Source organism: Ursus americanus, chromosome 27 (assembly GCF_024610735.1).
Source record: "Ursus americanus isolate L20-20 chromosome 27, mUrsAme1.1.p, whole genome shotgun sequence".
Taxonomy (NCBI): Eukaryota; Metazoa; Chordata; class Mammalia; order Carnivora; family Ursidae; genus Ursus; species Ursus americanus.
This window is the reverse complement of record NC_142153.1, coordinates 7,752,057-7,765,411: the sequence shown is the minus strand read 5'-3', so window position 1 is coordinate 7,765,411 and position 13,355 is coordinate 7,752,057. Positions and strand designations below refer to the sequence as shown.

Sequence of the window (13,355 nt, the reverse complement as noted above, 5' to 3'; positions counted from 1 at the left end):
TAAATACGTAGCAGTGCAAACTTAATCCTTCTTTAAATGTTTGATGGAATTACCCTGGGAAGCCACTGAGCTCTGGACTCTTATTTGTCAGGAGATTTTTGATTGCTGATTTAATGTCTTTGCTGGTTATCAGTATGTTCAGGTTTTCTATTTCTTCCTGTTTCAGTTTTTGTTTATATGTGTCTAGGAATACATCCATTTTTCCAGATTGCCTATTATGTTGGAATATATTGCTCATAATATTCTTTTATAGTTATTCACATTTCTTCAATATCAGTTGTGATCTCTCCTCTTTCATTCATTATTTTAGTTATTTGGGTCTTTTCTCTTTTCTTTTTGATATGCCTGGCTGGGGGTTTATCAATTTTATTAATTCTTTCAAAGAACCAGCTCCTAGTTTCATTGATCTGTTAAATTTGTTTTTATTTCTGTATCATTGATTTCTGTTCTAATCTTTATTATTTCTCTTCCCCTGCTGGATTTAGTCTTTATTTCCTTTTTTTTTTTTTCATTTCCTTTAAGTTTAAGGTTAGCTTGTGTATTTGAAACTTCTATTGTTTCTTGAGGAACGCCTGTATTGCTATATACTTCCCTCCTAGGACAGCCTTTGCTGCATCCCAAAGGTTCTGAACAGTTGTGTTTTCATTTTCATTTGTTTCCATGAATTTTTTAAATTCTTCTTTAGTTTCCTGGTTGACCCATTCATTCTTTGGTAGAATGCTCTTTAACCTCCATGTATTTGTGTTCCTTCCAAATTTTTTCTTGTGATTGAGTTCAAGTTTTAAAGCACTGTGGACTGAAAATATGCAGGGTATAATCCCAACCTTTTGGTATCACCTGAGACCTGATTTGTGACCCAGTATGCGATCTATTCTGGAAAATTCTGTTGCTTTAGGATGAAATGCTCTGAATATATCTGTGAAGTCCATCTGGTTCAGTGTGTCATTCAAAACCTGTTTCCTTGTTGATCTTCTGCTTAGATGATCTGTCCATTGCTGTGGGTGTTAAAGTCCCCTACTATTTTTGCATTATTATTAATGTGTTTTTTAATTTTGTTATTAATTCGTTTGTATATTTGGTCGCTTCCATGTTAGAGACATAAATATTTAGAATTGTTAGATCTTCTTGTTGGATAGGCCCTTTTATTATGATATAGCATCCTTCCTCATGTCTTATTACAGTCTTTAATTTAAAATCTAGTTTGTCTGATATAAGGATTCCTACTCCAACTTTCTTTTGATGTCCATTAGCATAACAAATGGTTCCCCACTCTCTCACTTTCAACCTGGAGGTGTCTTTGGGTCTAAAATGAGTCTCTTTTAGACAGTGTATCAACGGGTCCTGTGTTGTTGTTGTTGTTTTCCTCCAATCTGATACTCTGTGTCTTTTGATTGGAGCATTTAGTCCACTTACATTCAGAGTAATTAGAAGAAAGAAATGAATTTAATACCATGGCATTACCTTTAAAGTCGCTGTTCCTGTAGATTGTCTCTCTTTCTTTCTGGTCTTTGTTACCCTTGGGCTTTCTCTTTGCTCAAAGGATCCCCTTGATTAATATTTCTGGCAGGGTTGGTTTAGATTCCTTTAGTTTTTGTTTATCCTGGAAATTCTTTCTCTTTCTATTTTGAATAACAGCCTTTCTGGATAGAGCATTCTTGGCTGCACATTTTTCCCATTTAGCACATTGAATATATCATGCCAGTCCTTTCTGGTCTGCCAGGTCCCTGAGGGCAGGTCTGCTGCCAGCCGTATGCATCCACCTGTGTAGGTTAAGGACTTCTTTTCCTGAGCTGCTTTCAAGATTTTCTTTTTATCTTTGAAATTTGCAAGCTTCACTATAATATGTCAAGGTATTGACCTATGTTTCATGATTTTGAGGGGGGTTTCTCTGTGTCTCCTGGACTTGAATGCCTGTTTTCTTCCCCAGATTAGGGAATTTCTCAGCTATGATTTCTTCGAATAATCCTTCTGCCCCTTTCTTCCACTCTTCATCTTCTGTGACCTCTATAATACGGATATTATTTCACCTTATGGTATCACTGAGTTCTCTGTCTCCCTTTGGGATCTAATAGTTTTCTTTCTCTCTTCTTTTCAGCTTCCTTATTTTCCATCATTTTATCTTCTATATCACTGATTCTCTCTTCTGTTTCATTTATCCTCATTTTTATGGCCCCCACTTGGGACTGCATCTGACTAATAGCATTTTTGATTTCAGCTTGACTAGATTTTAGTTGTGTTATACAGTAAGGGATTCTCTAGTGTCTTCTGTGCTTCTTTCAAGCCCAGCTAGTAACTTTATAATCATTGTATTAAATTCTAGTTCAGACATCTTACTTATAACCATTTTGATTAAATCCCTGGCAGTGAATACTTCCTCCTGATCTTTCTCTTGGGGTGAATTTTTCCATCTTGTCATTTTGTCCAAAAAAGAAAGAAAGAAAAAGAAAAGTACCCAACAAAACAAGAACAACAACAACAAACTTCAGGAAATGTTTCTGGTGTATGCTATGTACACTCTGCTATTGTCTTTTGGCTGCTTTTTCCCACTTGTCCATCTCCTACAGAGTTCCTCCTTGTTTAGAATGGGGAGTGTTTGGACCTTTAACTAGGTATGCTTTGATTTGTTTGTCAAGATAAGCCTGTAAAAAAAGAAAGGAAAGGAAAGGAAAGGAAAGGAAAGGAAAGGAAAGGAAAGGAAGGAAGGAAGGAAGCAAGCAAGCAAGCAAGCAAGCAAGCTTGAAAGAAAGAAAAGAAAAAGGAGAGAAGAAGAAGGAGTAAAAGAAGAAGCAGCAGTAGCCTGATGCAAAACAAGAGAAAGGGAAAAGGAACAAAAATGCAAAGAGACAAACAAAAAATTAAAACCTGATTCCAAAGGATAAGAAAGAAAGAAGGAAAAAAGAGTAAGGAAAGAAGAAAAGAGAAAAAAAAAAGACAACCGATGTTGAAAAACAAGAGAAACAAACCAACAAATAAACTAAAAATTATAAGCCTGATAAAAAAAGAAAAAAGGAAAAAAGTGTGTATATATATACATATATATGTATGTACGTACATATATATAATAAAAATAAATAAAATTTAAAAATTTAAAAAATTAAGAAAAGAGAAACGTGTCTCCAATGTTTTGGAGCATTCTTTAATCAGTATACTTGGTATGTGTGGGGGCCTGTGTTGGTCTTCTGAGTAAGAGGGCTGCTGGGCTGATTCACAAGCTGACTTGCCCTTATAATGATGCTCCTGCCAGGTGCAGGGGGGTGGGGTTAGTGTAGGGGATTCCAGCCCCCATTGGAGGTGCTGTGTTTCTCTCTGATGTCTGACTGTGCTGGTGGGTGGTGGCGGACAGGGAAGGGTTTGTGGAGGAGAAGGAATATGGTGTCACCCTACCCTCTTGTCCCCAGGAAGAGGAACTCCTAACTACTCTTCTGGATGCCCTCTCAGAAAAGTGAACAATTGGGGCACCTGGGTGGCTCCTGGGATTGAGCCCCACATCAGGCTCTCTGCTCAGCAGGGAGTTTGCTTCTCCCTCACTCTCCCTCTGTGTCCTCTCTCTCTCTCAAATAAATAAAAATCTTAACAACAACAACAAAAGTGAACAATCTCCTGTGTCCTGGGCTTTTGTTAGTTCCCTGCCATTAGCCTGTCTGTTACCATGCCATCAGCACACCCAGTGCCACATACCTCCACAATTTTATCCCTGGCCAGTGGCTGGGATCCAAAACTCCCAAGTTTTAAAGGGCCTGGCAAAGTGCAGGCCCACTCCCCTCCCCTGGAGGGGAGCCTCCCAGCATGCCACTCCCATCCTGTCCCAGAAAAGCAGTTGCACAGAGTGTGAGCAGAGGCTAGAGTTTATTGTATTGCTCAGCCAAAAGCGGGAACCAAGTTAATCAGCTGTCTGCATCTGACTCAGTCCCCTACTCTGTTCTGTCCCAGAAAAGCAGTCACACAGGGCTTGAATCTATTGTGGCAGACAAAGAAAAGTGGCAGCCAGGTTATCTGCAGTCTGCCAGTGTCTCTGCTCTCTGCTCAGTTCTGCTGCAGAAAAGCAGCTGCTCTGCACATACAGAGGGGTTTAAGCCTATTGTGGCTTACAGTGAAAAGTTGTTGAGGTTTTCTGCCCTCTGTACACACCTCTGACCCTGCTGTTGAGGGCTGCTCAATGGCTCCCAGTTGGCTTTTTGTCCTTGGAGAGGCAAAATACGCTCCTCCAAATGTACTCTGGGAGGGGGAGGGATCTCTTTCAGTGCAACCCAGGGGATCTCCTCACTACAGCTTATTGTGCAATACCTACCTGCTGAACTCTCTCCCAGTCTCTCCCTCTCCCTGACTTTGCTCTGTGAAAAGGGTTCCCTTCCTTTTGGAGCCCCACAGCTTTCCTGTTCCCTAATTCACGATCTGAAACTTGCATCTGCCACCTTCTCTCCCTCCAACTGAGCAGATTGTTTTCTTAATCCTCAGATCATATTCCTAGTTGTTCAAAATAGTTGCATGTTGATCTAGTTGTGTTTGAAGGGCAAGGCAAGCTCAGGTTCTCCCTACTACTGGACCATCTTAACTCACCTGCATCTATGTTTATTAGGGATATTGGCTTGTAATTTTCTTTTCTTGTGGTATCTTTTTTTTTTCTGGCTTTGATATTGGGGTGATGCTGGTGTCTTAAAATACATTTGGAAGTGTTCTCTCTTCAATTCTTTTGGAAGAGTTTCAGAAGGACTGGTGTTAATTTTTCTTTGAATTTTTGGTAGAAATTTTCAGTAAAGCCTGGGCTTTTCTTTGTTGGGAGGTTTTAGATTATTAATTCAATCTCTATTTGTTATTGATTTGTTCAAGCTATTTTTCTTGACTCAATTTTAGTAGGTTGTATTTTTCCAGAAATGTATCCATTTCTCTCAGGTTATCTAATTTGTTGGCATATAATTATTAATAGTCCTTTGTTACCTTTTTATTTATCCAATATAATGTCTCCTCTTTCATTTCTGACTTTATCTGAGTCTTCCCTCTACATTTTTCTTAATTATTTTAGGTAAGAGTTTGTCAGTTTTATTTATCTTTTCAAAAATCCAGCTTCTAATTTTGCCAATTTTTCTATTGTTTTTCTATTCTCTATTTCTTCTTTACACAAACTCTTCAAAACATCCAGGAATAGAGAAAACACAGCTCATTTTATGAACTCACTATTACTTGATAGAGAATCCAGAAATAGTCATTATCAGAAAAGATAACTACAGTTTGATGTACCTAATCATCACAAATGTAAAATTTCTTAACAAAAGTTTACCAACTCGAATCCAACAACGTATAAAAAAAGACAATACATCAAGACAAGGTGGGATTTAGTCTAGAAATACAAAGCTGGTTCACCAATTGAAAATCCAACAATAATACACTCAATAGACTCAAGAGAAAAAGCCATATGAGTTTTCAGTAAGTGAAGAGAATAGATGACAAAATCCAATATCCATTTCTGGTAAAAACAAAGAAAGAAAAAAACTATCAGCTAAGTGGGAATCAAAGGGAGGGTCCTAAAGAGCCTCTGTAAAAAACCTACAGTTAATATCATACAAAATCATGAAAGACGGAATGCATTCCTTCTAAGATTACAAAAAAGGCAAGGTTTGAGAATCTCACAACTTCTATTTAATATTGTACTGAGGATTCTAGTTGATTATTTCATCAAGAAAAAAATTAAAAGCATGCAGATTACAATGGAATAAATAAAATTGTCTCTACTCTCAGATGAACTATCATCTATCATCTATCTATCAATCATCTAATCTATCTAACCTATCTATCTACTTACCAATCTAGAGAATTACAAAGTCTATCAAACAATTCATATAACGAACTGTCCAACTTACAGAGCATAGTGAACACAAAAAGCATAGTCAAGAGCTGGGTGAGTTTGATGAACATAATAAACATATTCAAATACAAACATGTCTATAAGTCTATGAATTTCTTTCTTTTCAAGATAGAACTTCATTGCAAATAGACCATCATTGCTCACATCTTTCAGTCAATTGATAAAAACTATTAAAACCACTCTCAAATGTTTGAGCTGGCACACTAAATTAAAAAACTCAAGTATATTTACATAGATTTATTATTTATTATGAAATAAAGATTATTCTGTTCTTGTTTGTCCAGAACACTTAGTTTCTATTCCCTCACTTGTTTCCCAGGGAAATGTCAACATGAATTAGCAAGATCTTGTAAGTTGTTTTGATTTATAAATTAACATTTTCAAAGAAAGTCTTTACAACTTTTATTATTAATCTGTGAGGATAAGTGCTGATGGGATTAAAGGAGGGCAGGTAAACTATGGTCCACGGACCCAATCTGGTGTATAATCAGTACAGTCTGCAAATAAGGATGGTTTCGTATTTTTAAATAGTTGAAAAAAAATGAAAAAAAATGTGACAAATAAAATTATATAAGGTTTACATTTCAGTATTCATGAATAAAGTTTTATTGGAACATCACCATGCTCATAAATTTATATTCTTTCTCTATTGGCTTTTGCATTACAATGGCAGAGTTGAGTACCTGTGACATAGTTCACATGGTCTACAAAGCCTAAAGTATTTACTACCTGTTTCTTTATAAAGTTTTCCAATCCTTAAGATAGAGCTTAAAGAGAATAGGTGTCATCATAAGGCATCCAATTCAAATGAAATTATTATAGGACCTTTACACAACAGAAGTGAGAGGCAACTCTGAGATTAGAAAAGCAGAAAGTTGCTACCAACACCAGAACAGGGTGAATGAATAAAAAGCCATTATTAGATTCCATAAACAAGCACTATTCAGCAGGAGCTACATGACAGAAGGGGTAACAGTTTTATAGGAACAGGAAGCAGTAGTTCTGAGACATTGTTCCAAGCAGGGTCAGTATGCAGAAATACTAAGATATTTCACTGCCCCATCCAATCATCCATATTTGCTTAATATACTCAAAAGCATGAAAGCAAAGAAGCCCAGGGAATATATCTAGTTCCCTGTGTGATAGACCAGAGCAGAGGATTAGTCTGAAAGTGATCTGAGAACACTCAGGTGAGTGACTGCTCCAAAGTATAAATATAAAGAAATATTAGAAGATGTAGAAATAAAAGAAAACTTAAATAAGATAAAATAAATTAGATGATTCAAAATGCTTTAATTAACAAAGTTCCAGAAAGAAAAGGGGGAAAAATGATCAAGTGTAATACAGTAAAATTTCTCAGAAGTAAATAGTATCCAGATTGAAAGGGCTTCAATATAAAAAACTAGCATATTGTATGATGAAAAACACCATATAAGCGTAAAAGGATCTTAAATATTTCCATAGAGAAAACAAGCAAAAGACACACAAACGAATGAGAATAAGAATAGCATTAAATTTCTAAAGAAATGGTAAAGACAAAAGAAAAGACCTTTAAAATTCCAAGGTACAATTATTTTAAAAGTAAAATTAACCAAACAATCTTTGAAATAATTATGTTTTCAATCATGTCACTCAAACAATTTACAACACAAAATTTTTTTTTGTTTTAGTAAATTATAGGGGCATATAGCCTACCAAACTGAGTAAGCAAGTCATGAAAAAAGAATACACATGTTCCAATGGAGACACAATAGAAAATTTACAATCAACATCTATGCAGAAATTCTAATAGAGATTGGGGGGAATAAAGATGGGTTAAAAAGAGGACTTTTTGAAACATGTAGAGAAGTAGAGGCAATTTTTAATTTTATTGAAGAATTCAGGCAAAAACAATATGAAATAATTACAAATTTGTGAAGAAGCAAAAGTTGTGCAAAGAAGACAATTTAATTTTAGTTCATTATTTCACCCATCAGAGATTAAAACACAATTCTAATAAGCTATATAATTACAAAGGAGGAATGGAAGAAGTGGCATGTAGATATGATGAGCTATTAGGATCTTAAATTCTGACTTCAACGTTAGGAAGTCAATAGATGTCTAAATTCGAAGACTCAAGAAATTTCATGGGAATATTATTTAGAAATATGTAGTAAAAAGTGAATAAACTATTCCTACACATATAAACAGAATGGTTTTCACACACATAATTTTGAGCAAATAAATGGTGGACACAAGAATACACACTGCATTATTTCATTTACATAAAGTTCAAGAAGAGGCCAAACTAACCATAGTAGTAAATGTAAGGAAAGTGCTTTTCTTTGGTATGGATGGTAAGCGGAAGGAGGTATGATTCATAGTGATCTTCTGAAATGCTGAAATACTCTATTTCTTGATCTCCATGATGTCTATGTCTATGTTTTGACTTAGTCAAAATTAATTGTCCTATATATTTATGATTTTTGCAATGTTCTCTATATATGATATACTCCAATAAAACTTTTATTTATGAGGAAATGAAAGTAAAAGTATAAGCCAGGAGGAAAGTTTTAAAAAATGAGAAAAATAATTCAGGGAGTGTAGTTTATGCAAGGGGCTGATACAGTTTTTTCAATATTAGTCCTGTAAAACTACTTGTATTTATAAGGGAATGTGTATTACTTAATAACATAAAAATTTTAAAAGAAAAAGTAGAGCTATATGATTCAATGTATACATTAAAAGCTGTTCAAAATAATCCTGAAATGATGCACAAGAACAATGCAGAGCAATGATATATAGTTAATGGATATATATACATTTGTAACAATTGCATAAAATACACATAAAATGGAAGCACAAATTCATGATTTTTGCCATTTCTTGAATTTAAAGTAGACGTACAAGACGCTTTAACTTTGCTCTATTGTTTTATATCCTTAGAAAATCTGAGATAAATGTTAATCATTTTGTGTACTTGTTGAATAAGTATATTAATGTATGTTACACTTTCGCTTTATGTTATAATCTATACATTTAAATAAACTTTCTGAGATTAAAATATTTTGTACCAACAAGATAATACACATATAGAAGAAAATGTCAAATTAATATGTCTACTTTTATTATACACTATTTAGCTATATAAAATAATATAAAATACAATATAAAGTTTAGAAAACTAGTAAAGAAGGATAAAAATTACATACCATAGCAATATCTGCATCATAGTTTTTATTGCATATTGTGCCAGGAAATGTTGCTCCCAAATATGTAGGATGTTTCCTGTAACTACATCATTATTGTATAGCCTTTTTTATTGCCATACTCATTCAGAACAATTTACTAGCTTATTTATTAAATTAAATCTCCCATAAAATTTAAAATAATTTTTCAAACCAATTTATCTGGGTATTATCTAACATATTATACAAAATGCTCAAATCATTGAAAAACTATAATTCATATTATTTTTTAATTAAAGATTTATTTATTTGAGTGGGGGAGGAGCAGAAGAAGAGGAAGAGAATCTCAAGCCGACTCCTCACTGAGTGCATAGCCGGGGCTCCATCTCATGACCCTGAGATCATGACCCCAGCTAAACCTGAGTTGGACACTTAACCAACTGAGCTACCCAGGTGTCCCTACAATTCACTTTAAATCCAATTTTCTCTCCTCTCCTAACTCCTAGACTTGATAAAGTTTTACTATCTTGAATTCTCCTCTGTTTCCCTTGTATTGCATGCACTCTTTTTGTTACTAAAAGTTAAAACAAAAGGAGTTTTTAACTTGTGGAATAAGAAGTCTTGCCTGTCTGAAATGCAAACATTTTCTTAAATTAAATTATTACCAAAAACATCATTTTTAGTCAAAGAGTAGACACGAAATGTATTAACATATTGTAGGCAATATTAACTGAATAGTGCCAATTTTTACATTATTAAGCTAAAGCTTATATGTATTCTGTAGTATAGTCAACATCATAAAAGTTTATGAAAAGCAAGACTTTTTACATATTCCAAAATATATTTTTATATAACTTATTTATGTTGTTTTTATTTTTACCATATTTTCAACTATACTTTGCATCTGTGGCAATAGCTATGTTTATTTAAAATTTTAAGAGGGGCCTACAGAAATTTGAAGAACCCAATAAATGCATTAAATTACCAAATTAATGAAATTATTTAATATCTTTTTAAATGTAGAACACTGTGCTTACATAAGTAAGAATGCTACGTCATGGGGTCGTAGGATAAGATAGTCCCGTTTCCATGTGAAAAATCTTTGTAATAAATCATCAGCATCCCCGTTGGTAGAAATTTTGTTTTTATCTGACCACAATTCCAAGGAGGACAGCATCACAGTCAATTTGAACTGAGTAAACATCTAAAATAAGATTTATGGCATACTTATTCAAATAACATTAGTCATTACTTCAAGACTACACAAAAATAAAGAATAAGTTCAGCTTATTATTTTGAATATTAACAACTGAAGATTTTTAAGTCATTAATTTGTCATAACAGATTAGAAATCAGTTTCAATAATTTTTCATAAAACTATAAATGTAAAAAACTTAAAACTTACAGTGTTGACAAGACCAATAATTTGGATAATTTTCTGTGTTACAGCCAATGTTTCTGATCCCATATAATCATACTGAAAAAAAATTTTTAAGTGATTCTTTTAAAAATGTTAGCAATAGCAATTTTTTATGGTGCATATATCTTGCTCATACCAGGCAGGTAAACCATAGGATTTGTCAAACAATATAAAGCATACTAATATAAAGATAGTAGCACATATGATAAAAGAAACAACAAAAAAAAACATAGGTTTTTGAAATAAATTCTCAATTGTTTTTTTTTTTTAAAGATTTTATTTATTTATTTGACAGAGAGAGAGACAGTGAGAGAGGGAACACAATCAGGGGGAGTGGGAGAGGAAGAAGCAGGCTCCCAGTGGAGGAGCCTGATGTGGGGCTCGATCCCAGAACACCGGGATCACACCTTGAGCCGAAGGTAGACGCTTAACAACTGAGCCACCCAGGTGCCCCTCAATTGTTAATATTTTAAAGACACTCTCAAACAGAAACAATTGAAATCAAGAGTTCCTAAAAGAACTTCATAGATTCCTCCTTAATATAATGGGATTTCTTCAGCTAGACACAGAGAAAATAACAGTCATTTTCTATGACACAGAGGGAATCACAAAACCTCTTGTCATATACATGGTAGGTTAAAAAAAATCAGATAAATAAATATTTATAAAATCAAAATGCTCAAATATTTCTAAAGAATAAAAACCAAAAATCACAATTACAAAAAAATTAAAAATTGTGTGGCTTAAGGATTCTACAAATTTTGATAAATAAGATTAAATTACGTAAAGGCAAGGAGAAAAAAATATGTTATCCTTTGAAACTGGTAAATTCTTGAGAGAACATAAATTCTTTTTTTAAAAAAACATTTTTTAAAAATTTATTTGTCAGACAGAGTGAGAGAGAGAGAGAGCACAAGCAGGGGGAGCTGCAGGTAGAAGGAGAAGCAGGCTTCCCACTGAGGAAGGAGCTCAATGTGGGACTCGATCTCAGGATCCTGGGATCATGACTTGAGCCAAAGTCAGATACTGAAACAACTGAGCCACCCAGGTGAGAGGACATAAATTCTTACTTATTTGGGAACTTAGTTAACACGTGTTCTTTGGAGTCATATTTTGGAAAATGCTTAATACTTCTGCAAAAGTTGCTATCTTTGCAAATTGAAAAACTGGAATCCTACCAAATCTTAGAAATCTGTGTAGCTTGTTTACTCAAAATTATGATAGTTCTTGAAATGGGTTACTTGTTACAATTGTTGATAATAGAAGTAATGGAAAATTAATTATATATTTCCACTGGATGAATTAGAAGTTAAACATATTCCAGTCAAAATGTTTTCCTTATAATAAAAGAAACAGTGCTTTAGACAGTTGTTATATATATATATGAAATATATCCCCACACAATAGAAAAATCGTTATTTATGACAATCTGAGAATACTTAAGATCATCAGAGTAGAAGTATAAATTCATATACTAAATGTCATGACACTTTGGAAGATATCACTAGGTCCAAAAGTTTATTTCACAAGGTAAAAATTCTCAATATATAAAAAAGACATGGCAAAGCTTAATTAGTAGGGAATAATACACATCACCAAAATTGGAAAACAAAATGGACACAATTAAAAGAATTTAAGAAACCCTGGATATTAAGATGATTCTCTTAGTAACTGATGGGATGAGAGGGCAAAAATATAATAAATATAGAAAGCCTGAACAATGCAGTTAAAATATTTGACTCATTAATATACAGAGAGCACTGCATCTAACAAGGGCAGAATGTATTAAATCCTTTCCAAATGCATGTGGACCATTTATAAAATTGACCATATACTGGGCCACAAAGGAAGTCACAACAGATTTCCAAGATTTTACATCATTCAGATTAGGCTCTTTTACCAATATGGAATAAAACTAGATATGAACACAGAAATATAACTTGAAAATCCCCAAATATTTTGAATCTAACCCATACAATTCTAAATTACCCAAGGGTCACAGACACACACACACACACACGAATTAGAAAATTATTTATAAAAACCCAAATGTTGATACAAATCTTACCAAAACTTGTGTTGCTAGAAACAAAAACTCTTGTATTAGTTATTCATTGACTACAGATAAATTTTTAAATGTGTATATATTATAAAATTAAAAATGCATAAAATCACTGATCTTATCCAAATGAAAGAAACTGAAAGGGGGGAAATAACAAGGTAAAGATAAGAAAGCAATAAATTAGAGCGGAGGGAAAAGACGATGGAGGAGTAGGGGACCCTATATCAACCAGTCCCCTGAATTTAGCTGGATATCTACCAAACCATTCTGAACACCCAAAAAATCACCTGAAATGTAAGAAGTTATATCTGGATTTCTATAAGCAGAAAATCTCTGGCTGTCTCGAGGTATGAAGCAGAGAGCCATGATTCTGCGTGCAGATATTGAAAGATAAACAGAAGGGGGAGGGAGCCGCCATAAGCACTGGTTCCAGGAAGGTGAAATAACATAGGAGCACAAAAGTGTCCAGCGTTGGGACTGGGCACAGACTTGCAGACTGGTAGCGGTGGGGAAAGGACTTTAGTGCAGTCCCCAAACAGGAACGAGTTGCTGCAGGAGTATGAGTGTGCGATTTGCGGGCAGCTTGCGGTGTTAGAAGCACAAACGGCAGAGGTGGCCTGGCCCTGGGTTCCACCTCTGGGAGTGTTGCTGTGGGGCAAACAACCAGGGAGGCTCGTTTTTTAGCAGCGCAGACAGGAATGGAGACAGTATCTCCTGGAGAGCTCAGTGAAGAGCAGACTTGCAATTTCTCTGTTCTGAGACAGAGGTTTGGATGTGGTCACTTCTGCTCTGACTCTCAGAGGACACATGGAAAACTGCCACAGAAAGCCACCAGAGAACAAAAGA

The 13,355-nt window shown here is 34.4% G+C and overlaps 1 protein-coding gene across 1 annotated transcript in view; it reads right to left on the bottom strand.

Annotated features, from left to right (window-relative positions):
- Positions 1-13,355, bottom strand: part of LOC123780332 (disintegrin and metalloproteinase domain-containing protein 18-like) — a 148,581-nt gene that overhangs the window by 98,631 nt on the left and 36,595 nt on the right. Inside the window, exons 8-10 of the mRNA XM_087856316.1 lie at positions 10,433-10,504; positions 10,065-10,231; positions 9,052-9,133 (exon numbers count right to left, since the gene is read on the bottom strand). Coding sequence (XP_087712442.1) covers positions 9,052-9,133; positions 10,065-10,231; positions 10,433-10,504 — 321 coding nt within the window. The remainder of the gene's footprint in view (positions 1-9,051; positions 9,134-10,064; positions 10,232-10,432; positions 10,505-13,355) is intronic.